This window comes from Aquarana catesbeiana, linkage group LG05 (genome assembly GCF_042186555.1).
Source record: "Aquarana catesbeiana isolate 2022-GZ linkage group LG05, ASM4218655v1, whole genome shotgun sequence".
Classification (NCBI taxonomy): domain Eukaryota; kingdom Metazoa; phylum Chordata; class Amphibia; order Anura; family Ranidae; genus Aquarana; species Aquarana catesbeiana.
The window spans coordinates 409986534-410014417 of NC_133328.1; the positions used below are offsets into that span (position 1 = coordinate 409986534).

At 44.6% G+C, this 27884-nt stretch overlaps 1 protein-coding gene across 2 annotated transcripts in view; it reads right to left on the reverse strand.

Moving 5' to 3' along the window:
- Positions 1 to 27884, reverse strand: part of GPLD1 (glycosylphosphatidylinositol specific phospholipase D1) — a 96253-nt gene that overhangs the window by 30026 nt on the left and 38343 nt on the right. For both annotated transcript variants that reach the window (XM_073631153.1, XM_073631152.1), the window contains exons 13-14: positions 7590 to 7723; positions 2173 to 2359 (exon numbers count right to left, since the gene is read on the reverse strand). In XM_073631153.1, coding sequence (XP_073487254.1) covers positions 2173 to 2359; positions 7590 to 7723 — 321 coding nt within the window. The remainder of the gene's footprint in view (positions 1 to 2172; positions 2360 to 7589; positions 7724 to 27884) is intronic.

Genomic DNA, 27884 nt, shown 5'->3' on the forward strand with positions numbered 1-27884 from the left:
CTTGCTCCTGACAAACCCAGCTTCCTTGATCATTCTCCTGGATCACCCCTGCCTGTTATCTACCTTTACTGATTATACAGACCTTGGCTTGGATTCTCTACTATGGCTCTGCTTCCTGATTCTGTACCTCGCTGCCAGCCCGTTGCCAACCTCTGCCTGTCCTTGACTACGAACTTGCCTTCCGTTTATGTACCTTGTTGCCAGCCAGTTGCCAACCTTTGCCTGTTTCTGACGTTGCAGTTGTTCCTGAATCCATACTTACCTGCCTGGCTTATGCTGAACAGTTCTGGTGATCAGTCTTCACGCCTTCCTCCGAGAGGACCCTGTATCTCCAAGCTGCAGCCTTCAGCCTGCAGGCACCTGCACCCTTTAGTTGCCCCAGCACTCCCTGTCCTCACTACCAGAACCGTGCAAGAGGCCACCCTCAGCATTTCGGACTCCGCTGTAAGGTATGTGACAGCCCCCCAAAAGTGGAAAATGTAGCAGTGGAGGGGGGAGGGTGCAAGCGAGCGGAAATTCCCCTTTTGGGTGGAGCTTCGCTTAAACCACTTGCAGTCTGCCCAGAGTACAGTTAGGGCCGGGCGACAGCTGCAGGCTAAGCCACGTACTGGAGCACACAGTGGTGCGATCCTGTGACCACTGCGTCCGGTGGACACAGAGGATTACAGTGCTCAGTATTCAGCCACTGTGAGAGGCTGGGGTATCATTTTATCACTATGAGCAATCATAGCCCCCTTCGCCCTCTCCATTCAAATATCACGTTTAATTAATAGAATGTTTAACCTCTTTCTGCCCATGTAATACAGGAACTTAATGTGGAATTTCAACCAAAACAGTTTTTCTAGTTTCAGGTAGGGTGAGGAAGGGTTAGGATCGCTATTAGATTCTATCTATGCTATTGGCATTCCCAAAAGGAAGATTCACCCTTCCTTGTTGACAGTTATGGTTTGGGTTCGCCGCTACGCGCTACCATGGGTTTAAGGTGAATCCAGCAGGTACACAATTTGTGATCCTGGTGATTTTTATGTGCAGGTTCACCAGGGTGAATTTTGTTAAAACTATAATGTCCAGCATGGCCTTTAAACTATACCCAACAGGCTTAGAAGGGCAATTAAATATGGCTTTTTGGAAAATCCAGCTCCCTAAATAAACAAGAGGGGCAGAGAGCAGGAATAGTATCATTATATTGCAAACTGCTGTAGGGAAAGGTAACAAACTGCATAAGGAGGGATTACGATCAATTGGAAAACCTCTGCCATTCATAGAAGCCTGTACTACAGTATTTATGAATGAAAAGCAATCTGTGAATGGAGGACGGGCAGATAAATGAAGGGTCCACCTTCTCCATTTGAAGATCACGTTTCGTTAATAGAATGGAGACGCTGGGTAGAAAGGACAGGTATAGCTGGGCAGTCTTGATGAATGCCTGTGACAGCGACATCTTCTGTCACATTCACTGGAAGATTACAGTGGTGGGGGTGAGAGAGTAGGGTCACCAAAGGAGGAAGATTTCTGCTAAACAGGCACACAGCAGCACAAGGGACACATCTCATTGAAGGTAAGTACTGTCCATTGTGCTTTTTTTTTTAAATAAACTTAGGCTTTCATTTTTTTTTTTTTGTGGTTGATTTGAGGTCATTTGTAAGTTATAGCTGGTGGTCTGTCCATAGCAAACATGGTTTTATTTGTTTATGTCACAATATACACAACAATATACAGTACCGCAAAACAATTTTATAATTAAAAAGCAGTTCTTGAGCTCAAGTGAAGTGACAGTGCCTAGGCACATAATCTAATGTCACCTCACCAGTGTACTGGAAGGAGCATTTTCTTAGTCTTCCCCCCAAGAGGAATCTACGAAGCAACAGGGGCTGATTTATGTAAGGCTGTAATGGGTTTGTACAAGTTAAAAGGCAGACGGATAACTAAGGTGTGTGGGACATAAATATTATTATGCAGGCCACGGGATGTACATGACTGTGTCGTAGGTCACTACCAGGAAAGTAAATAATGACCATGAATGATGCCTGAAGTAAGATGGCACCATCCTGCTGGATAGAGAGAAGATGAAGGTATTGTCAGGGAGTAATGTAATCTCTTTTAGAGGTAATAAATACTATTATTGAACATGTAAACACTTAACGTGAAAAAATATAACAAGAAAACAATCACCTCCAATCCTTTCAATAAGACAGCAGCATCCTTGTCTAGGTCCAGGTTAACAGAAGGTAGTCCCGAGTCATTACCGTAAAGTATGTAGACACAGCCAACTTGAACATGTCCCAGATTACTGTAACCTGGAGCTCCTATGACCAGGTCATCCCAGCCATCTTGATTGAGATCTGCTGTGGTAAGTGCCCTGTACAACAGAAAACACCAACATATTTAGCTCTGTACTTGATAATTTATTTATACATCAACTGACTGAATAATTTCATTGGATTTCCTACTTTAAGGTGCCTACAGACATAAGAGAAGTTTTGCCTGATCTGACTATATCAATCTGGATGTTACACCACTTCCTCAAACTCAATCTATCCAAAACCAAACTTATAATTTTTTCTCCACATGCCTCTTCCCCTGATTTCTCTGTCAAAATTGATGGCACAACTATTAGCTCATCCCTGCATGCCAAGATCCTAAGTGTAGTCCTGGACTCTCCTTAAAGTCCCACGTCCAATCACTGTCCAAATTTTGCCACCTCAACATCTCCAAAATACATCCCTTTCTAAGCAATGACAAAACAAAGCTCTTAATTCACTCCTTGGTCATCTCTCGCCTCGATTACTGCAACTCCCTCCTCATTGGCTTACCTCTACATAAGCTATCCCCCCTTCAATCCATCATGAATGCTGCTGCCAGACTCATCCATCTTACCAATTGCTCTGTGTCTGCTACTCCTCTCTGTCAATCTCTCCACTGGCTTCCGCTCACCCAATTAATTAAATTCAAAATACTAACAGCAACGTACAAAGCCATCCACAACTTAGCCCCCCAGCTACATCACTAGCCTAGTCTCAAAATACCAAACTAATTGTTCTCTTTGTTCCTCTCAAGACCTCCTGCTCTCTAGCTCCCTCATCACCTCCTCCCACGCTTGCCTTCAGGACTTTTCCAGAGCCTCTCCAATCCTATGGAACTCCTTACCCCAATCTGTCCGATTATCTCCTACTTTATTAGCTTTTACATGAGCCCTGAAAATCCTCCTCTTCAGAGAAGCCTATCCTACCCACACCTAACAACTGTATTTTCATTTTCTCCATCAGTTCATCCCCCACAGTTATTGCCTTTTGTTTCACTTAACCCTTCCTTCTAGACTGTAAGCTCTAATGAGCAGGGCCCTCTGATTCCTCCTGTATTGAATTGTATTGTAACTGTACTATATATACAGAAAAGTGCAGCGCTGGATATAGACAAACACTGAAAAAATATATAATTGAAAAACACTGTGCTGAATATAGACACACACTGGAAAAATAATAAAATTGAAAAACACTGTGCACAATGATTCACTAGTGATACCCAAATCAAATTAGTATATATTGTCCATTAGTGTTCCTATATAGTTACAAACTGAGGTGTGGAATAAAGTGCGTGGCTATCACCACCGCAAACCTTTATTTCACTGAAATAAACGTGCTTAATCTTCATTAGTGTCCATAAATATGTGAGAATCCCTATTGGGTGATTCTGTGACTTCCACCGCAGATAGACCCGTCACCATAGAAGCGTTGAGTGGATATTTGCCGGATGAGACCCATCCACAGAAGGGACAACATCCAGAGTGGAGGTTTTTTCGTGCCTTTCTTTAAGGGCTGTCTGGTAAGCCTTAAATCTCTCTATGGTGACGGGTCTATCTGCGGTGGAAGTCACAGAATCACCCAATAGGGATTCTCACATATTTATGGACACTAATGAAGATCAAGCACGTTTATTTCAGTGAAATAAAGGTTTGCGGTGGTGATAGCCACGCACTTTATTCCACACCTCAGTTTGTAACTATATAGGAACACTAATGGACAATATATACTAATTTGATTTGGGTATCACTAGTGAATCATTGTGCACAGTGTTTTTCAATTTTATATTTTTCCAGTGTGTGTCTATATTCAGCACAGTGTTTTTCAATTATATATTTTTTCAGTGTTTGTCTATATCCAGCGCTGCACTTTTCTGTATATATACTTAGTGGTGCCCCCTATCAGGGTTATAGTGTTCAGCTGCAGGACACCCTCTTCACAGGTTTTTTTATTCATATTTTTTTCACAATTTTTGTACACTTAGCGCAAATTTTTCTTTTAGAATAATTGTAACTGTACTGTCTGCCCTCGCATTGTAACTGTTGGCACTATATAAATCCTGTATTATAACAATAATCTGACTAGTTTGTCTGTTTCAGGCAATTTAATAGGTCAGGATTAATTTTTAGGGACTGATTTCTAGCCTTTTAATTTGTAATGATCAATGCTTTCTGATAACAATAATTTCAATAAAATACTCCCAAACACTCCACCATGAAGGAAGGTTCATATGTTCAAAATGATGAAGATCTTTTTGTTTGAGTGAGCACCAATCCTAACAATGAACCAACTGTTACGCAAACGCTTACTCAAAGGTCTTTATAATTTGGAAGACATGGACCATGCTGAATAGTGGAGTGCATGAGAATATTTTCTTGTGCAACTATTGATATCAAAAAGTATTAATTGTGAAAACACGCAGCCCTTTATACACGCGTTTTTTTTTTTTATTTGTTAAAGTGATACTAAAGTCTTGTTTTTTTTGTTTATAAATAACAAACATGTTATACTTACCTGCTCTGTGTAATGGTTTTTCATAGAGCAGCCCAGATCCCCTCTTCTCGGGTCCATTGCTAGCGCTCCTGGCCCCTCCCTCTTGCTGAGTATCCCAACATCAAGCAGCTTGCTATGGGGACACCCCAGCTGAGCCACTGCTCTGTGTGTCCATTCATACACAAAGCCGCAGCTCAGCCCCACCGCCTCTCTCTCCTTATTGGCTTACTGACTTTGACAGCAGTGGGAGCCAATGGCTGCCGCTGCTGTGTCTCAGCCAATCAGGAGGGAGAGTCCCGGACAGCAGAGTCTCTCGTACAACATCGCTGGATCGAGATGGTGATTATTAGGGGGCTGCTGCACACAGAAGGTTTTTTAATCTTAATGCTGCTGCACACAGAAGGTTTTTTATCTTAATGCATAGACTGCATTAGGATAAAAAACCTGGCTTTAGAACCACTTTAAATATTGTAATAAAAAAAAGAACAATTTTAGAGAAAAAAATATTCCTGTACGTATTATATATCAATTGGTGACACCTGAATGTCCTTTTTTAGGGTATTTGCATGGGAAAACAGATGGCTAAGAATGAGAAGATGCCCCTGGGGTACTGGGGATAATGTATTATAAGGAAATAGTCTTTTCACTTTGAAGGGAATTTTCCCCAGAGGTTAGTGAATGTGGTGAAATTTCATTTTTCAAAATATACCCAATCACATGCAAGGGAAAAAAAAACCTCCATGATTGGATAATGGAAGTCATCTCATTCACCAAGCTTTGGGGAAAATTTTCTTGCAAAGTTCAACTTCCCTTGCACAGTGAACAAACTATTTGTCATGGCTGGCTTCCTGATGGTGGCAGTGGCTGAACTTGTGATACAGCCACTTTTAATCTCCACCTGACACATCTGACATGGTGACCATGCAGGAGAGTAGTTGTCAGTCAGGGACAGAATGTTGTTGCCCAATAACAGAAATTAATGAATCTAAAGGGTGCGCAAAACCAGTATATCTGTAGTGATCAATACAAAATTATGTGTGTGAAAAAATAAAGTAAACTTATATTAAACCATGATAAACAATGTGCATCAAATAAATGGTGAAATAACAGTCCCATAACACATAATTCACTTATGCATACAAAAGAAGTAAACTCGAAGATTTGAAATCTTGAAAATAATGAACGTCCGCATGTAAGAATCCAAAACCACCTCACAGACAAGTGTGTCAGTTCCCTTACCAAACAGTAATGATCTGCAAATGATAAGAGACCAACAGTGCAGAAATCATCCAAATGGGGGTGCCAACACTCAGGATACCACTGCCTCCAGAGCTTTCACAGTTCTTTTATTGGTTATCCAAAGCCAGCAACTAGTAATAATGGGTAGAAGAAAGAACCAAGGAGCATAGAGTAGTATGCTAAAACCACATGATTTATTAAAAGTAAATATACTCACAAAATATAGAGTAACATAGGCAAAACACACCACACCAGGGATCAAGAGCAGGTGTACAAAATGAATTATATGTTATGGGATTGTTATTTCACCATTTATTTTTCATTATGTTTAATATGAGTTACCTTTGATTTTTCATACACATATTTTTGTATTGATCACTACAGACATATTGTTTTTTCCTACGTTTTTATATGACTTATTTTTGTAATTTCTTTGTGTCTAGAATATAGGTTGCTGCATTACCTCTTTTTGCACTAAGCGCACCATTTTTTACACAATGTAATACCTAATCTCGCAGTTGTAAGCCTCTATATTAGGCATCACCAAATGGCAGAATGTAGTTCAAACCTGGACTGAGTGACAGTCTTGTCTGGACTGCCGTGGCTGTGTCTTGAAGCTGTCTGAGTCACATCTCCCCCCACCACGGCAATGGTCCAGACCTGATGCACCTCCCACTCTCTGCCCTGCTGTGCAGATGACATAAGCTGCAGCGCAGCGACAGCAGTGCAAAGGACAGGAGGTGTGACAAGTGTGAATGGAGGGTGGGAGCTGCCCGACTTTTCAAGTTACCAGGTGATTGGTTGCTATCACTTGGGGCGGTCCTAGAAACCAATCACCCATTTGTTAACAGCAAAAGCTATGGACACTGATGTAAACCTGTGGGCTGCAATACAGAGGGGGACTTGTAATGTAAAGGGGCCTGTAATGTAATTGGGCCAGTGATATAAAGGGGGGAGCTGTGAGGTAAAAGACTGCCTGAGATGTAAACGGTGGTTCTTTGATGTAAATAGGGGTTATCATGTAAATAGTTGGGCAGTGATGTAAAGAGGGAGGGGGCTATGATTTGGAGGGGAGGATTGATGTCACTGATGTAAAGTGGGAACTGTGATGTAAAGGGAGGGCTCTTGCCATATTGTGAAAGTAGGCGAATCACACTATAGCACACTTACCTCACACAGTGCTCTCCTCTCCAGCATTGACAGGTGCAGCCTCCAGTCGCTGCTCTTTCCAATGTTGCAGTGAACATCCCCCGCCAATTCTTCCAGGTCCCACAATGTTGTTCTTCTGCTTTTGGATGCCCACTGTCAATGTAACACTGCACATGCACAGTACATTGTCCCTAACACCTGGCTCTATGCTTGGTATGCTGCGTGCACCATGCAGTATAGTGTACATTTAAGGAGGTACATTGTAGGAGCGTTGGGAACAATTTTTTTTTTTTGGGCAAAAGAACTCATCTCCTTTGCCAAATAAAAGCCTCTTAAATTCTAGCAAGTTTTCAAAGTAGAATTTTAGCCCGCTTTTAAAATAATATACTGAAGAAATCATACTCTTACCATCCAAGCCTGGAGTATGGTGAGCCCACAAAATAGGTGGCTGATGGATTCAAAATATACTTTGAATTCAGGGAATTAAAAACTTGAAATGAAGTCACTGATCGAGTGGCATCACTTATCAGCTGCATAGATCTCTGTAACAAGGCAACAGGCATTACTCATTTCCATTGTATTACAGTAACTATCATGTATTACAAGACATAACGTTTCCTTTGGTAGATAAAACCTTAAGAGGTCAGGTTAACCCAAAAATCTGTTTTTAGGCTAGTAGTCTCATCTACTGGGTTCACTGCAGTAGTATAGCTCTGTCTTTCCCACAAGACCACAATGAAGGAGCAAATTTCAGTCCTAAATATTTACATATTATATATATATTATTATGGCAAGAAGCCATTATTGTGGATTTCATTTGGCCTTAGGAAAAAGATATATCACCATTCTTCTTTTTTTTTTTTTTTTTTTTTATTTATTTTCATTATATCAACGTACAAAAAAAAAAAAAAAAAAGAAATTCAAAATTCAAACATGATTACATTTAATAATTACCTTTAAGTCCCCCCCATGAGTTCTACCCACTCCCCCCCCCCCCCTGCTCGATCTATCCCTGTCCCCTCCCACCTAATCCCTTATCTAGTTTTCTCAATTTCTCCCAGTTCTCCTGGTTCACCCTGTCTTATCCTGCTACTACCTCCACGTATCTCATCGTCTTCTTAAATGCCTTCCAATCTTTCCATCTATTTACCATTCCTTCCAGTCCCTCCTCTCCCCAGTATCTCAGATATTCCAGGTTATATGTCTCTTCTACCCTTCCCATCCAATCATTTATTGTGGGGCTTTCTATTTCTTGCCAATGTTTTGGTATTTGACTTTTGGCTGCATTCATCAGATAAGATATCACAGATTCTTTATATTGTTTTATTAAACTTTCTGTCCAGTGGAATACGCACGTCCAAGGATCTTCTAATATTTACCTATTAGTGATCTGTTTTATTACCTGTAAAATCTCCTGCCAGTATCTTTTTATTTTTGGGCACTCCCACCATATGTGGGCCATTGTTCCTACTACTTTACATCCTCGCCAACAGTGTGGTGATTTCCCTGTTTGATATTTGCATATTTTGCCTGGAGTTATATGGCATTTGTAGTTCATCTTTGGTGTATTAGTATCTACTGCGGAGCTATGTACCAGTCTCAATATTTTTCCTAAATTTTGTTTATTCCCTCGTGTTCCTAATTTTTTTTCCCATTGCCATACAAATTTTATAAATCCAGGATATACTATTTTTTGTGTTTGATACTATATACAGCCACTCCAGAGGCCTTAGTTCTTCCACTGATCTTATTGGTTGTGGCAAAGTTGTAACAAAATGCCTCAACTGAAGGTACCGTCATTCGTTAATCACCATCAAATCTGTTTTGTGTTTTAGTTCTTGAAATGTGCATATTTTCCCCTTTTTCTATTATGTCCTTTAATTGTGCGTTTTAATTTTTTATCCATGCTCCGAATAAATTCCCTTTTCCCGGTGTGAAATAATTTGTTTCTTTCAGCGATAATAATGGAGAGTTATATTTTTATTTGCCTTGTTTGTGTATTGGGTCCCAAATTCTAAGTACATTTCGTGTCATTACCTATTCGTATACATATACTCTCTCCCAGTGCTCTAAATCGAGGTGGAATCCAGACAATTCTACCCAGCCGTGTATCACTCATTATATTCTCAATTTGTACCCATCTTTTTTCATTTTTCTCCCTTAGGCCCCTTTCACACTGGGGCGGTAGGGGGCGTCGGCGGTAAAACAGCGCTATATTCGTATAGCCCTCGTATAGCCGCGCTGTCCCATTGATTTCAATGGGCAGGAGCGGTGAAGGAGCGGTGAATACACCGCTCCTTCACCGCTCCAAAGATGTGGCTGACAGGAGATTTTTTCTTCTCCTGCCAGCGCACCGCTTCAGTGTGAAAGCCCTCGGGCTTTCACACTGAACAAACAGTGGAGGCTGTTTAGGGGCGGTTTGCAGGCGCTATTTTTAGCGCAATAACGCCTGCAAACCGCCCCAGTGTGAAAGGGGTCTTACCCACGGCATTACTGGTGATATTAACACCGCATTATAATATTTAAGTATAATATATAAGTCTGGTATCTTTCCTTCGTACCGAGAATGAAAATCTCGGTTTCCTATTCTGCCAAATGAACTTAGTTATTATATTTTTTAACGTTTTAAAATATGTCTGAGGTAGAGAAATGGGCAACATTTGAAATTTGTACATAACTTTCGGTACTATTACCATCTTTATGGTGTTTATTCGTCCTATCTATGAGAGGGACCTTGTTGCTATTTTTCTTATTTCCGATTTTATTTCATTTAGTAGTGGAATGTAGTTTACCTGGTATATTTTCCCTGGAGATAATGTTAATCTTATTCCAAAATATTTTAATTCTGTGTTCCATGTAAATTGAAATTCTTGCTGTAGGCACCGTTCTTCCTGTTTATTTACGTTTATGTTTAAGATCTCTGATTTAGAAAGGTTTATTTTTTTTTTTTTCACAAGAAAAATGTTTATTCAATTTTTACAGTACAAGCGATGCATATACACAGTTGTTCACAGATATATTATTGCATGAAGTGTCATAAGACAATTGGGGGGGGGACTGCGGGAAAGGACGGATACGTGGGAAGTAAGGGGGGGGAGGGAAGAGTGGGGGAGGGACTAAGGAGGGACCTCGTCTACTTTGCTAAGCTCACAGGGCCCAATCAGTTGGTAAAACATTCGGGAGATCCTAACCACAGTACACTATTGTGGGGTAGGCACATCAGCAATATCTCAGTGATAATCCGCCACCTCTGTGCCCCATGCATCTATCCATCCTGACCATATCTTGTCAAATTTGGTAGGGCAGTTTCGATTGGTATAGGTGAGCTTTTACAGTGGTAACACCGAGTTTAGTGTTAGACTCCATGAAGACACCCTGGGAGGTAATGCGTCTTTCCAGTGTAGGAATATTTCCCTGCGGGCATAAAAAGTAGCGTAGTTCAGGAATAGTTTAGTATATTTGCCTCTTACCCTAGAACTGAAAACATTTAGCAGCATAATTTTTCGGTCTGTTTCCAGCTCCAGGGAGGTAACCTGGCTAAGGGTGTCCGTTGTCTCTGACCAATAGTCTCTGAGGCGGGGCAGGACCATATCATATGGAAGGAGGCGGATCTCTGATCGCAGCATGGACAGGCCACAGGGGTGTTAGGGTTCATTATTGTTAACCACTTAGGAGTGTAGTAGGCTCTGTGGAGGAACTTGACCTGCATAAAACGGTCTCTTGCCAAGATCATGTTGGTGACAAAGGAAGATAAACATGTCTCCCATTCCTCCACTGACAGATCTGGGATGTCTAAATTCCACTTAGCTAGGGTTTCCTCAAAGGAGCTATGGTCAAGTGGAAGTACAGGGAGGACAGGGGGTTATCTATGACCTTGGCAGTAAGTAGTCCCTCCACAGAGTCTGATTTCAGTATTAGGTGCCCTGGGAACTGTTTTCTGTAGGCATTTCGAAGCTGGTAGTATTGAAACATCGGCCACCCCGGTAGTGAGTAGGCACTTTTGAGATCATAAAAGGATCTCAATTTACCCCCCCGTAATAATATGCTTCAATTTGACAATTCCCTTCCTTGCCCAGACTTGGGGGTCTGGAACAGTGTTCATGTGTGGTAGGTTGGGATTGCCCCAGAGAGGGATGTGGGGAGAAAATGTCTCGGGGGAACTAAAGCGGGTCCTAGCTTTATGCCATACTGTGATGGTTGTGTTCATCAGTGCCGTGATGCCAGGGTGAGATCTCAGCCCCCTGAACACCACATTACTGAGGGAGGAATATGAGTCCATTATAGCTGCTTCCAGGGTCACTGCTGGCTTGTCTTGTGGTTGAGAGAACCACCATCTGACCGTTACCAGGACTGCCGCCCAGAAGTAGGTCTGGAAGTCTGGTAGGGACAGGCCTCTTTGGGTAACGGGTAGCTGAAGGGTGGTGACAGCTAATCGTGGGGGCCTTCCGTTCCAAACAAAAGAAGATATAATACTTTTTAGTTTGGCGCAAAATGAGGCTGGGGGGATTAAAGGGGCGACCCGAAAAAGATAGAGGAATTTGGAGAGATACACCATCTTAAATAAGTTAACCCTGCCTACAGGTGACAGGGGGAGGGTTCTCCAAGTTATACATTTCTGCGATAAGTTTTTTAGCAGTGGTTGGAGGTTCAGTTCGTAGTATGATGACAGCAGAGTATTAACCCTTATTCCCAAGTATTTGAATTCAGGTGTCCAGTTTAGGGGGGATCCTGTTGGTGGGTGGTGGCCCGACACATTTAATGAGAAGAGGAGTGATTTCCCCCAATTAACCTTGATGCTTGAAAACGAGCCGAATTTGTCTATTATTTGAAGCACTGGTGGGAGAGAGGAGATATCTTTGAGGAAGAGGAGGGTGTCATCGGCATATAAGGATATTTTATCTGTTATTACACTGACTTCAATTCCCTTTACTGAGGGGCCGGATCTTATGCGAGCTGCCATGGGCTCCATGGCTAGCGCCAATAGTCCAGGGGAGAGTGGACAGCCCTGTCTGGTACCCCTGGATAGGGGAAACGGCGAGGACAGTGATTTATTTGTGCGTATACGGGCCGTGGGATTATGGTATAGCATCAGAACCCATCTAATAAAACGGGGGCCAAACCAAAATTTGCGAAGGAGTGCCCAGAGGTAGTGCCATTCGACCGAATCGAATGCCTTTTCGGCATCTAGGGAGGCAACCGCCTCCAAGCCATCCCCGCTTGCCCTAGAGTGATGTGTAAGGAGACGTTGAATGTTTATGTTGGTCCCCCTGCCTGGCATAAATCCAGACTGGTCCACGTGCACCAATGCCGTGATCACAGTGTTCAATCTGCCGGCTAGTACTTTAGCCAGCAGCTTGGCGTCTACATTAAGGAGGGAAATCGGAGGATACAAAGAGCACTGATCAGGGGGCTTACCGGGTTTAAGGAGGACAACTATGACTGCCTCAGCCATTGTCGGGGGTAGTGAATTTCCGTCCATGGCTTTTTGAAGTATTAGATTAAATGATGGTAATGTTTCCTCTGCATAAGTTTTAAAGAATTCAGCAGGGATACCGTCCAGGCCTGGCGTTTTGCTATTTTGCAGGGAGGCTACTGCCCTTTGAAGTTCCTCCAATAGGATAGGACTGACTAAAGCTTCTCTAAATGTGGATGTTAGGCAAGGAAGCTCCACCCCGGGGAGGTATGTTATTGTCAGTTCTCCGTCTGTGCATTCCATTCGGGAACCATAGAGCTCACGATAGAATGATGCAAATCTGCCATTAATGGAGGAGGGATCTGTTAAAGTCGTCCCGTCCGCATCGTTTATGGCCGAGATAGTCACCGGGGAGGAGCTTTCCCTCGCCAGCCATGCCAGCATACTGCCCGTCTTCTCCCCGTGTTCAAAGATTCTTTGGGATTGATGTAAGGATTTAGTTTTGGTGGCTGATGTTCGTAATAGGAGAACGTCTCTCAATGCAGCCTGAAAGTTAGAGTATGCTCTTGAAGACATGGACTCAGAATATTCCTCCTCATGTGCCGCCACCCTCTCCTCAGCCTTTTGGGTCTCCTCCCACAAATCCTTCAGGATCCTGCAGGTATGTGACTGCAAGCTGCCCCTGGTGAAGGCCTTAAATGCGTCCCAGGATGCGATCAGAGAGACCGATTGATCCACCTCCCGCCAATAGTGCGTCGCCTCGGACCTTTATGGTTCCGAGATTCTGGAATCAGACAGCCAGAACTTGGATAGTCTCCATAGGCTTTCCCCGGGTGCATTGGACACGCACAGCTTCAAGGCAAGCGGAGCATGGTCGGATATGCCTCGGGGGAGAATAGAGATATCCCTAACCCTGGGCAGGACGGACCCCCCCCGCGTAGGCAAGGTCTATTCATGAAAAGGGTTTTGTGTGAGGCTGATTGACATGTGTAGGCCCTCCGAGAGGGGTGGCGCCACCTCCACACATCAGTCAGGTTGGAAGCTTCTGCCCAGGAGAGCAGCTCTAAAGATGACCCCTCTCAAGGTGAGAGTCTGTCCATCCCAGGGTCTGGGGCCAGGTTGAAATCCCCCAACATCACCACATTATCTGTAGCATAGGCAGCAATTTTTGAGATAAGTGGATTAAGTAGTCTCGTGGAGGCTGGGGGGGGGGGGGTAGGTACAGTCCCACCACCACCAGCTCCAATCTGTCCACCATGGCATGGAGTATAACAAAACGTCCCTCTTGGTCCAGTTCTAAGGCCAGCAATCTAAACGGTAGAGATTTGTGAACAAGAATGCTGACCCCTCTAGAGTAATTGGTGTATGTGGAGTGGTATTGATGTCCCACCCAGGGTCGTCTAAGGCTCAAAAGTTTACTGCCTGTCAGGTGGGTCTCCTGCAGTATACATATTTGGGGATGGTAGGTTTTGAGAAACTGAAACACTAATCACCTCTTTACAGAGGAGTTCAAACCCCTAGTGTTCCATGAAACAATAATGCAATCAGCCATATTCATCTAATGGTACATTTTCAAACCATGAACCTCCATCCAGAGTTAGATGCAACGTCCAGACCATAATACTGATCAGGGCGCGGCATCCCATACATCCAGTGACATACATGTTTACATCGCTTGTGAAAAAACAATAAGAGAACAAATTATAACAAAACTTACCCAACCAACGCCCCCACCCCACCAACCCCCGGCCCCAACTTTGGGGAGGCTTAGGATCCCAACTTAGAACCAAGGCGAACACGCCTGTAATGGGGGAACACGTGCGATACGGCATCCACACTTCAGCAATTAGATGTTACATCTAGTCTCTTGATGGAGACCGATCAGAAAAAAGTGGGTGCAGGCTCCCAGCAGCTGCCAGGGGTACAAACTTAAACTTTAACATTGCAGAGTTATTCAAATTATTCTGGCCATGGCCAGAGGAGAAAAACAGGATGGCAGGGGAGGGGGGAGGAGAGAGGATATGGCAGGAGTCAACCTTCATATATATCCCCCTTTGAGGTGCCTCTACCAGCCTCGGGGAGCGTTAAGGAGCAACATCTCCCGATACCTCTGTCACCTGTAAGGGTGGGTACTCAGTGGCTCCCAATGAATGATCTGGGTCGAAAGGCCCTACTCAAGCCAGTGTATAAGAGAGGCACATCTTTAAAGCCACAGGTGGCTATGGCACATATGAGCTAATTCCCTACCATAGGGATAATAGTAGCTGAGTACATGCTGTCACATTCGGGGGGGGGGGGGTCTGGGTCCAGGATGGGGAGAGGGGAGGAGGGAAGAAGCAGGATACAGACCTGGAGCCATCCTTCCAGCAATGAGGCCAGAAAGGGTAATTCAAGGCTTGGCTTCCCGGCTTTCAGGGTTCAGAAGCGGGAAACACAGCAGCACGTGGAGAGTAGCAGAACCCAGGAGGAAGACTCAGACCAATGTGTAGAAAAAGGCACATTGAAGAAAACAGCAGTCCGCTCAATCAGGCAATCAAGTAGGTCACTTATTTGGGCGGGAGTGTGTCGATCCATCCGGGAAGCCTCCTCTGGGGATGTGAAGAACCGAACAGACTCCCCATCTTCCACCCTCAGCCTGGCCGGGAACAGCATGCTGTACTTTATATGGTGTTATATGGTGATCTTACAGCATCAAAGGATTTCCGCTGCTTCTGGGTTTCCAGCGAGTAATCCGGAAAGATTAGGAGTTTAGCGTTTTCAAAGCGGAGTTCACCTTGGGCCCTAGCTTCCCGCATCACTATATCTCTATCCCAAAAGTGAAGAAGTTTAAAGATAAATGTTCGGGGTGGTGCTCCTTGGAGACCCTGGTGGTGGGTATGTGATGAGCCCTTTCTACAGTAAAGAATTGGTAAAACCGTGCTGAAGGGTGTAGCTGTTGCAATAAGCGTTCAGTGAAGGTCGTGGGGTTCGTGCCCTCCGCCCCCTCAGGGAGTCCCAGAATACGCAAATTGTTTCTTCTGTTGTGATTCTCTGCATCTTCTGCGTGGGACTCAAGCGTCTTTACCCTGGCTTTAAGTGCGTGAATCAGAAGTGGACGAAGAGATCTGGATGCCGCACACCGGACAGAATTGCAAGTGTCTTTATTGTTAAAAAACTGGATCACAAGATATACAGGACACTACAGCAGGAATGTACAGAGCTCAGCTGACGCGTTTTGCATTCATAGCGGGTGCTTACTCATAGCTGAGCTATGAGTAAGCACCCGCTATGAGTGCAAAACGCGTCAGCTGAGCTCTGTACATTCCTGCTGTAGTGTCCTGTATATCTTGTGATCCATTTTTTTAACAATAAAGACACTTGCAATTCTGTCCGGTGTGCGGCATCCAGATCTCTTCGTCCACTTCTTTTTTTTTTTAATTGGGAAATCCGACTTTATTAAGCTTCAATTGACAGATACATAACAAGCATTAACTGTGTACATATATTAGAAAGTAGGTATTTACCTTGCACCTTGAAATTATTACATTCAATTTTCTTAATAGTTATACAGTTTGAGACAGAACCATTGATAAGCTTGGTACCACACTCTTAAGATGCACTTATTTATATTTCTTTTATTTTATTTTATTTCGCGGCCCTTACCTCTCCCTCCCCCCCCATCATGTCATATACACTGTTTTATGTAACTGTGCAGCGTTGAGCCTTTAAGTACAGGTCTCTCCGTCTTCCAGCCATCTATCCCATACCTTTGAATATTTCTGTTTGCATCCTCTATGTATGTATATCAGCTTTTTATATGGTAGTACATTGTTTACATCTCTTTTCCAGGACGATGTTGTAGGGGGCAGAGACTGCATCCAGGTTTTAGCTATAGCTTTCCTAGCTGTAAATAGGGTTTCATGTATAAAGGTAGCATGAAACTTCTCTATATCTGTATCAGGTAGCAGCCCCAGTATACACAATTTTGGGTCCGTTACTACTGGGGAACCCATTTTATCATGTAGAAATTTTATCACTTGTGCCCAATAATCCTGTAAACATGGGCATTCCCATATCAAATGGTAAAAGGTTCCCGGTCCATGTGTACACATAAGGCACACCGAGCTCTGTGATGGTTGGAATTTGGCTATTCTTTTGGGTGTCAAGTATGTTTGGTGGACAATGTAGAGCTGTGTCAATCTGTCTGAGAGTTTTGGCGATGACTGTTTAACGTTCTCTAAAATTTCGTCCCAGTCCGAGTCACTGATGTCCCCTACGTTCTTTTCCCAACCTGATTTGGCCTTTTGGATTACTGCTGCTATTCTGGGGAGTCGGATAGTGTAATATAGGTTTGAAATCAGCTTTTGAGGTTCAGCACCCAAGATTATCTCTAGGACCTGCGGGTGAGCAGTAATATTAGCAGTGTCCCTAAGTTGAATGCGCAGAGCATGGCGGAGTTGCAAGTATTTGAATAACAAGTGTTGCGGTATTGAGTAGTTGTCTTTAAGGGCTTGGAAAGTCTTGAGCCTTGTGTCAGTCATGACCTGGTGGAGATATATTATTCCATACCTAGCCCATATATGCGGGTCTGGGAGATTTTCAAGTTCTGGCATGTGTTTGTTGAGCCAAAGGGGGGTATGGGAATGGATATGCCCTATTTTAAGCCTCTTTAAGGTTATTTCCCATATTTTCCGGTGGTGTGTTAGCATGCCCTCATTATATCGGGTGGATCGTTTGCTCGTTAGTCCCCGTCGGAAAATAGTTTGTAGTGGTGATGACAGTGGACTTCTTGGGTCATTGCAAATCAACATTTGATATCGCTGTAATTCTTCCTTGTTAAAGTAATACATGTGTGATAATTGGGCGGCTATGTAATATTCCTGTAAATCTGGTAGTGCCATCCCCCCCATGGAGGTGGGGTTTTTAAGGATGTGCCAGGCTAATTTATGCCTTCCGTGTCCCCATACAAACGAGTTAAGAATAGCCTCCATCTTTTTAAAGAACTTGGGGGGAATGTATAGTGGTGCGTGCCAGACCATGTATAGAATTTTAGGGAGTAGAATCATTTTGATGATGTTTATTCGGCCTGTTACCCCTAGGGGCAGTCTGGACCAGGCCTGCGTTTTGGTTTTTATCAGTTGAAACAGTGGCTCTACGTTATTGGTGATGTAGTCTCCCAATTCCCGAGTAACCACTACCCCCAAATATTTGATAGTGTTTACTCTGGCTAAGGGTAATTCTGGGTATGTGACCGACGGAGGGAAATGGTCTATGGGGAGAATTTGGGATTTATCCCAATTTATGCGCAGTCCCGAGAAACTGCCCATTTGTTCTATGATCTTTAACGCTGCCTGCAGCGATGGACCTTGATCTGCCAAATATAAAATGGTGTCATCCGCGTATAATCCTATTTTTTCCGTATAATTGTCGACGCGCAGGCCCACTATTTCAGTTTCCGCTCGAATAGCAATTGCCAGTGGCTCAGCCGCCAGGGCATACAGAAGAGGGGAGAGGGGGCACCCCTGCCGAGTGCCCCTCTCTAGGGGGAATTGTTTCGATAGACAGCCGTTTACGAATACTCTCGCTTTAGGTGTTTGGTACAGAATCTGCACCCATTTTATAAAGTTTTGTCCGAAACCGAATTCCCTCAAGCATTCCCATAAAAAGCGCCACTCTACTGAGTCGAAGGCCTTGGCTGTATCCAAGGCTACTACCACTCTAGTTCCGTGATTATCATGTTTTGCTTGGATGTTCATGAATAGCCTCCTAATATTCATGGCCGTATTTTTCCCTGGCATAAAGCCAGTTTGGTCAGGGTGTATTAGCGATAAAATGGCCTTGTTAAGGCGCGATGCAAGTATTTTTGCTAATATTTTGATATCCGCTTGCAGTAGGGATATGGGTCGGTACGATTCTGGGTACCGGGGGTCTTTTCCTGCTTTGGGTAGTACTATTATTTGTGCTTCCTGCATAGAGGAGGGGAGTGTACCTTTATCAAAGATATTCTGGTATAGCTGTTTAAGTTTTGGGATAATTATCTCCGAGAATGTGTCATAGAATTCTAGGGGCAGACCATCCAGTCCTGGTGCCTTTGATTTAGACATTTGGGATATAGCTTCTGCGATGTCATCTTGTGTTATAGGGGCTTCGAGCATCTCGATTTGTTCCAAATTAAGCTTGGGGAACTGTATTGTATGTAGAAAGTTTTTTATTTCTTGTTGGGAATATGTGCTCTGTGATTTGTACAGCTCACTGTAGAATTCCTGAAATCTGGCCGCTACCTGTGGGGGGTCAGTGACTATGTCTCCCTGAGGTGTAGTCAGGGAGACCACCACCGGTGGTTTGTCATTCAAATGCGCTAAGTACGCTAGCATTTTCCCTGCCTGTTCACCGTGCTCAAACACTCGCTGTTTGCAGAAGAATACGTGCTGTCTGGCTTTCTCTACGTGTATCTGGTTTACCACCCTGGCTTGTAGGTTTACTTTTTGAAGATTATCAGGATTGGGGTCTGAGGCATATACATTCTCTAGTTCTGTAAGTGTGTCAGTCGTCATCTGTAGTAAGGTTTTGGACGATAGTTTAAATCTGTTTATATTGGATGTTAGTACCCTGCGTGCCTGAACTTTAAATGCGTCCCATTCCATACCCGGTATATCTACTTTGCACGTGTTGTGCAGTATGTACTGCATTTCTCTCTTTATGGCCTCAAGGTCCGGCATAACCGTGAGCCAGAATGGATTAAGACGCCATGTAGGAGTGGGAGCTGCCTTTAACATGGAAACTGTTATCCAGCATGGCGAGTGATCCGATAGGGCTCTGGGTGCTATGCCTGATCCAGTAACTCTAGGGAGTAGGGTGTTTGTCACCAATACATAGTCTATCCTCGACATTGTACGGTGGCTGACAGAGTGACATGTGTATGCTCTCGTGGACGGATTTTGCCGCCTCCATACATCCGTTAGAGCAAACTCCTTCAACAAGCGACTCAGTCTGGTATGTTGTATTGAGGCACCGGGGACTCCACCCTGATCTGGTTTATCAAGTGCCGGGTTCATGGTCATGTTGAAGTCCCCCATCCAGACAGCCGGTACCGTTGGGTGCTTGGCTAAGTACGCCAATCCCTTCATGATCACCTCTGTCGTGAATGGGGGAGGAACATAGCTTGCCATGACCAAAACCGGATTACCCCCTATCATGGCGTTCAGAAACAGAAATCTTCCCTGCTGGTCCGACTCCAGCTCTATTAACTCAAATGGGACGTTTTTAGCTATAATAAGGGAAACTCCCCTAGATTGGTTTGTGTGTGTACTATGATAAATCCATCCCACCCATGGTTTTTTTAAAGCCGCCTGCAGGTGGCCGGTTACATGCGTCTCCTGTAGAGCTATAATGTCAGCTTTCTGTGATTTTAGGAACGCGAGTGCTGCGGTTCGCTTAACTTTGTCCCTCAGACCCCTCACGTTCCATGTTAGGAATTTAATGTTTGTCATCTTTGTCTAGTGAGTATTTCGCCTTTGCGGACCAGCAGAACAAGACCAAGCTATCATAATTACTGACACAATTCCTGATCCTGTTTCTGTGCAGTGTGACCCATTTACTTTCAAATACAATATGCATATCTGTACATTCATGTGCTACGACAAAGCCAATTTCCCCAAAACTTTGCAACCAGTGGTTAACCCATCCCTTCCCTCCCAGCTGCACACCTCCCCAACCTGGTGTGAGCATGCAAACCCGAACAATCAACATGAGAATAAACATCCAGCTTGTCTGGCTAGCTGGAGGCACTAAACTTAATATGAATGGTAGCTGTATATCATGTTGAGTAACTATTTCTTTGGGGGCGAAAAATTCACTGTCAACCGTGGAGCAAAACGTGGAAAATAGGAACGATACCATCACAGATCTCCCCAAGTGGGAGCTCCCTTAAAGGTCATACTTGAGTTTATGACAGGATATGTTCAAGTCTCCAATCTGTGTTTTCCTGTGTGAGCCGTTCCATGTCAGTGATTATAGAACTGTTATAGTTACCAGTCAGGATACAGCTTAGGGACACCTTAAAAAGTATTGTGCTTAACCCTTAGTGGTACTCATGACAAAAGTCACGTAGTTTTACCTGCGTTCTAGCTGTGAAGGACAAGGGGAGCCAGTATTCCAACTATGCAACAGAACCAAGGAAAGTAACTAGGCTACCTCTCTCTGACCCACGTCCGGTGGCACATTATATGATTCAGGTCAGAGTATCATGGGTCAAGCTGTGGCGCCAACATCTGTGGTTGTATGAACTTAGACAGATTAAGCCAGCCTGTCTCTACGATCCAGCCATGCTGTCGCTGCCGCCGGGTCGTCAAAGAACTGTACTTTTCCGTCTTCCTCCACCCGCAGCCGGGCAGGGAATAACATCGCATACTTGAGATGGAGGGTCCTCAATCGGCGCTTCACCTCTTGATATTGTGCTCTCTTCCTTTGCACCTCGCTGGAAAAATCCGGAAATACTGCTATCTGGCTGTTCCCGATCTGTATGTTTCCTCTCTCCCGGGTGAGTTTAAGGATTTTGTCTCGGTCCCGAAAATTTAGAAATTTGGCGATGAATGTGCGGGGAGGCGCTCCAGGTGGTGGTGGCCGCGCAGGTATGCGGTGCGCCCTCTCCACCGCAAACATTACTGAAAAGGCTTCCCGGCCATACGTTTTGAGCAGGAGCGTTTCTAGATAGGTTGCCGGGTCCGCTCCTTCCTCTTTCTCCGGCAGTCCTATGAAGCGGAGGTTACAGCGTCTAAGGCGGTTCTCCATGTCATCCTGATGGGCATTAAGTTGTTGTATTTGTCTCTGCATCTCTTCTGTAGTATGTCTCATGGGGTGCAGGGCATCTTCCGCGTTGCTGATTCTGGTTTCTGCCTCCGTAACCCTGTCTTTCAGTTTTGAGAAGTCCCGTCTGATCAGGGATATATCGATTTTTACCTCGTCTATCTTCGCAGTCAGCGTACCTTGCAAGGCGGCTATAGCGTCCAGCACTTTGTCGGTGTCTGACGCCTGAGGAGCGGGACCCTTACACGTGTCTGCGCTGCCCTCCTGCTGCATGTCTTTCTCCAGGCGGCGAAATTGCGCGAGCTTGTCTGTCGTCCCAGTGTTCCGCTTTGGTGGTGACATAGTCCTCAGTGGTCCCGGGACAGAAGGGGAACCCTTGTGATGAATTACTTTGGTGTATCGTTCCTCAGGACCTCTATCAGGAGTTTGTGTGCTGGAAGTTTGCTCTGTCAGTATCTCACTCCCTCACCTTTCAGGCCTCTCCTCAGGTACTGTGTCCCCAGAGGAGATCTGGAGGCCCTTGCACGCAGAAAGTAGTCCTTTGGGGGGCTCGGCAAGTCAGGAGAATCTGCAGGGCTGTTGCTGGGTGCAGCAAGATGGCCGCCGTTCCGAGGACCAGGCCGGAGCCCCGGGCCGTCCCAGGAGCCGTCTCAGGGTGCAGAGGTTCAGCGCTGGGGGCCACAGGCAGTCCGGGGGCTGAGGCAAGCAAAGATCTGTCTCTGGGGAGCCTAGTATGTCCGGGGGATAAGCAAGAGATGCCGCCAGGTGTAGCAAGATGGCCGCCGCTCCGAGGACCAGGCCGGATCCTCGGGCCGTCCCAGGAGCTGTTTCAGGGTGCAGAAGGTCAGCGCTGGGGGCCACAGGTAGTCCGGGGGCCGAGGCAGGCAAAGATCCGTCTCTGGGGAGCCTTGTATAGCCAGGGGATGAGTAGGAGCCGCCGCCGGGTGGAGCCTCTTCGTCCACTTCTGCTCCACTTTGCATTAGCCAGCACTTGGGACTCTCCTCTTCTGAAGGATTCATACTAGCCTTTCTACTCATTGATCCAGACCTACCTGAGCGGTGGAGCGCTCTCTGCTTTGATTGCATTTAAGTGCGTGAATGTCGGCCCCATGATCACTTACCGTATCCTCCGCCTGGGAGACCCTTTGCTCCACCTCAGTCATTCTGCCACAAAAGGCATCAAAGTCCTTCCTAATAAACTCCACATTGGCTTGAATATGATCCACATTACCGGTTAGGGTTGTTATGGCCTGTAGAACTGCCTGGAAATCAGCCGCCGTGGCAGGCAGCCTGTCGGGGTCCTCGGCCTGGTTCTCCATCCGGGCAGGAGTCTTAGGCGAGGCCGCAGCTGCGGCCTTGTCTGTAATGTCGGGCCTCGCTGCCTTTTCCGGGATCGGGGCTGGCTTTTCCTCCTTTGCATACCCCGGGGAGGGTACTGGGAGTGGAGGGGGACAGGGGGGTCTTGTTGGAATCTCTTTTTCCGGCGTCCGGATGGGTACCGCGCTGGCCCTGTGAGGCCGCGGGCAGGATTTTCAGGTGAGTCTGCGGCTTCGGGCTAGTCCGCGATGCCCGGCCTCACCGCCTTTTCCCAGGAGCATGGCCGGCCGTTCCTTTCCCTGGGCACTCTGGAGTGGCCCCCAAGGTAGGAGAGACACAGGAGGGTCTTTTTTAGGGTCTGAACCCAGTAAAAGGAGAATTATTTGTTCCGGTCCTGGGGAGCTCAGACAGACACGTCTGCTCCCATTGCCATCTCGGACACGCCCCAGAAAGGTTTATTTTTAAGTTTGATAATTCTCCATAATATTTCAGTATCTTCATTAAATTGGGCATTGTAATCCTAGGATTAGAAATATAGAATAATACATCATCAGCATAAGCTGCTATTTTATGCTCCTCCTCTCCTATCTTAATTATTATTATTATTATTATACAGGATTTATACAGCGCCAACAGTTTGCGTAGCACTTTACAACTTGAGGGTAGACAGTACAAATACAATACACTTTAATACAGTAGGAATCAGAGGGCCCTGCTCCTTAGAGCTTACAATCTAAGAGGGAAGGTCAAGAGATACAAGAGGTAATAACTGTGGGTGATGTGCTGATTGAGAAGATAAATGTACAGTTGTTAGGTGGGGGCCATATAGGCTTCTCTGAAGAGATGAGTTTTCAGGGATCGTCTGAAAGTGGATAAAGTAGGAGAAAATCGGACGGATTGGGGTAGAGCATTCCAGAGGATGGGAGAGGCTCTGGAGAAGTCCTGAAGGCGAGCATGGGATGAGGTGACAAGGGAGTTTGAGAGCAGGAGGTCTTGGGAGGAGCGAAGAGAACGATTAGGTTGGTATTTTGTGACTAGGTTAGAGATGTAGCTGGGGGCCAGGTTGTGGACGGCTTAGTTAGTATCTTGAATTTAATTCGGTGACTGAGTGGCAGTCAATGGAGGGATTGGCAGAGGGGTGTAATCCCTTCTATATCTGGGCTGTTCCTAATTGTTGCCAGAAGGGGTTCTAGTGATAGCACGAATAATAGTGGTGATAGGGGACACCCCTGTCTCGTTCCATTGAACATTTCAAAAGGGGAAGATGAAGCCCCATTGACCTTTACAACTGCAGTAGGGTGCTTATATAATACTTTGATCCAGTGGCGGTGCGTCCATAAAGGGCGCAGGAGCGCCGCCCCCTCTTTCCTGCACCGCTCTGATCACCATAGATAGATTCATGCATTGCATGAATCTATCTATGGTCGCTGCTGACACCCCCTATTCAGGTGCCCAGCCCATTTTTGGGCGTCGGGCATCTGAATTACAGCGGCGGGGTGTTTTTTGGAAGCACCTGATTAGAGCCACAGGCTCTAATAGGCGCCCAAAAAGGTGAACAGCGAGTGCAATGCTGTGCGTTCGCTGTTCACTCAGCTGTGTGTTAGCAAAGCGGAGGAATTCGCTTTGCTAACACTGAATCTGCCTCTCAGCCAATCAGGTTGCTGGGTCTGTTACCGGTTACCTAATTGGCTGAAACATCAGGCGCTGTTATTGGACGCATGAGAGAAGACGGAAGAAGACATGGAGGACATGCCCCTGACCCGCTCTGAGACAGGTAAGTGCCGGGCAGCATCTGATGGGGCACACTGGTGGCATCTGATGGGGCACAGTAGCGGCAATTGATGGGTACACTGGCAGCATCTGATGGGGCACAGTAGCGGCAATTGATGGGCACTCTGGTAGCATCTGATGGGGCACAGTAGCGGCAATTGTTGGGCACACTGGCAGAAATTGATGGGCACAGTGTCAGGAATTGATGGGCACAGTGGCTGCGTTTGATGGGCACAGTGGCTGCGTTTGATGGGCACAGTGGCTGCTTTTGATGGCACAGTGGCTGCGTTTGGCACAGTGGCTGCGTTTGATGGGCACTGTGGCTGCGTTTGATGGGCACAGTGGCTGCGTTTGATGGGCACAGTGGCTGCGTTTGATGGGCACAGTGGCTGCGTTTGATGGTACAGTGGCTGCGTTTGATGGCACAGTAGCTACAACTGATGTTTTTTTTTTCAGTTTGTTTGCGCCCCCCCAAATATTTTGAGCACCAGCCGCCACTGCTTTGATCCATTGGACCATCCTTGGACCTATTCCCATAGCTTCCAGGGTGTTCAACTTAAATCCCCAGTCCACCCTGTCGAATGCTTTTTCTGCATCTATCGACAGGAATGGACCTGGGGTGTTTCCCTCTCTAATTTTCTGAAGCAAGAGCAATATTCTCACCCCATTGTCTCTTCCTTCTCTGCGGGGGATGAACCCCACTTGGTCTGCATGCACCAAATCGGTCATCAGATCTTTCATCCTTGTGGCTAATACTTTTCCAAATAATTTTGTGTCTGCGTTCAGCAGGGATATTGGTTTGTAACTTAAACATAAAGTACTATCTTTTCCCTCCTTTGGAATAATTGTAATTGAGGCCAACAGGGCTTCTCTTCCCATCTCATAATTTGTTCCCAGACCATTCATATATGAACATAATTTAGGTAATAAAGTTTCTTTACGTTTTAAAAAATAATAAGTCGTGAACCCATCAGGACCTGGACTTTTTCCTGATGCAAAATCTTTTAAAGCTGTATTAATCTCTTCTTCTATTATAGTTTTTTCTAAGGCAAATAGCTTGTTCTCTGTTACTTGGGGTAATCTGGCGCTTTTTAGGAACTCTTTAATCTTTTCCAGTCTATTTCCTGTTGTCCCTTTTGTTTTATTGAATTTAATGTCCCAGAATAATTCTGGAACACTTTCGCTATTTCTGTTGTTGAAAATTCCATCTCCCCGGTACTGTTCTGAATTTTTTCTATACAATTTACTGATTTTTTCTTCTTCAGTATTCTTGCCAGGTGTTTCCCCGTTTTATTTAAATATAAATATCTTTCTTTTGCAATTCTATTAAAGGCCCTTCTCGTCTCCTGATCCAATAGGTCTTTTAGTTAATTTCTTTTTATCACTAGTGCTTGAAGCCACTCCTCTTCTCCCTTTTTTTTAATGCCCTTGTTCTAATACATGGATTTCTTTTATTAATACTTCCATATTTTTTTTTCTTTCCATTTTTTTCCTTGATCCTATCTCTATCAGGATGGCCCTAATATAGGCCTTATGGGCCTCCCAAAGAGTAACCTCCGTTATCTCCTTTGTGTCATTTATTTTGAAATATTGGTCTAGTTCCTCATTTATTTTCTCTTCCTCTTCTTTACCCTGTATTAGTTCTTCATTTAATCTCCATGAGTTTGATTTTTTTTTGAGCTCCTGGTATCTTCATTTCCATACTCACCGGGGAATTATCTGACAATGTTGTTATTTCAATATTCGTCCATTATATAGTCGATCCTTGAGTACGTCCGGTGCACAGGGGATTAGAATGTATAGTCCTGTGTTTTAGGATGCTGCACTCTCCATATGTCCAGCATTTGACAATGATATCATTTTTTTTAAATTATTTTCAGTTGCACATTCCTAGTCCCCTGTACCTGTGATGTACTATCAATTCTTGATTCAAAGCAGAAGTTTTAAATCTCCTGTCCTAATCACACTTCCCTTTTTAAAATCCATTAACTTACCCATAACCTGCTTCAGATAAATTGTTGGATTCTTATTGAGGTATTAGATGTTTGCCAGGGTACATTCCATTTTACATAATTTTCCTTTTAGGAAGAGGTATCGACCTTCTGGATTATTATTATACACGATTTATATTGCGCCAACAGTTTACGCAGCGCTTTACAATGCATAATTACAGTACAGTTCAATACAGAAGGGACAGGAGGGCCCTGCTCGTAGAGCTTACATTCTAAAGGGAGGGCGGTGGTGGTAGAAAAGGTAATAGATGCAGGGAATAATTTGATGGGAGTGGCTCGGGGGCAGTTGTTAGGTGGGTATGGATCTGTCATCCTTTCCTTAAATATGAACTGCACTCCTCTGGCCACCCCGATAGCTACCCCCTTTGCTCTTCTTGTTGTAGAGTCCCCATAATACCATATTGGGTAATCTTTCGAAAACAGCTTTAGATTGGTATCACGGGAGATATGCGTCTTGTGAAGGAACACTACCCCAGCTTTATACTGTTTAACCTCCTTTAAAGATTTTATGTCCCTTTGCTGGCGTATTAAGCCCACGAACATTATATGATATAAATTTTATTGATGTCATCTTTGATTTCCAGGCTCCTTTCTCCTCTCTCCCTCCTTTCCATTCCATTGAACCTTCACTCTATTTATAACCTTTCTGGGAAAAAGATGATCCGATTAATGTAGATCACATAGATGGGGGTCTCCGGGACCCTCCAGGAGGGAGTATATAAAGGTATTCAAGGAATACCTTTCCCCAAACCAGTCATAGGCAGTTCGTAGGTAATTCATAAACAGTTTCATAGACAGTTCAAGAACAGTTTCATAGGTGGTTCACATGCAGTTTCATCGTCAGTTCATATGTGGTTTCAAATGGGCGTATAACTGATAACATAGTTCAATGTGGAGTGTATAGAGCTATTCAGGAAATACCTTTTCATGAGCGATTTCATGAATAGTTCATAAGCAGTTTTATAGGCAGTTCATAAGCAGTTTCAAAAGCAATTCATACGCAGTTCGTATGCTGTTTCATATGCCGTTCCTAAGCAGTTTCATAGGCAGTTCATAAGAAATTTCCTGACATATGCCGTTCTTAAGCAGTTTCATAGGCAGTTCATAAGAAATTTCCTGACATTTCATAGGCTGTTTCATAGGCATTTCATTATTAAGTAAAACGTTAAATTTCTCACTTTAGGTGTAAGTTATCACTCACCCCTTCGCTCGCTTCTTTCCTTCCAGCTTATCAGGATCTAAGCACCCATAGGGTACTTCTGCCTCTCCTCTCCCTCCTCCAAAATCTTCAGGGAGAGGGATAGAGAGGTTAAAGTTGTTGTAAATGCTTACATACCACTTTTACTTACAGGTAAGCCTATAATAAGGCTTACTTGTAGGTACTGAAAATATCTCCTAAACCTGCGT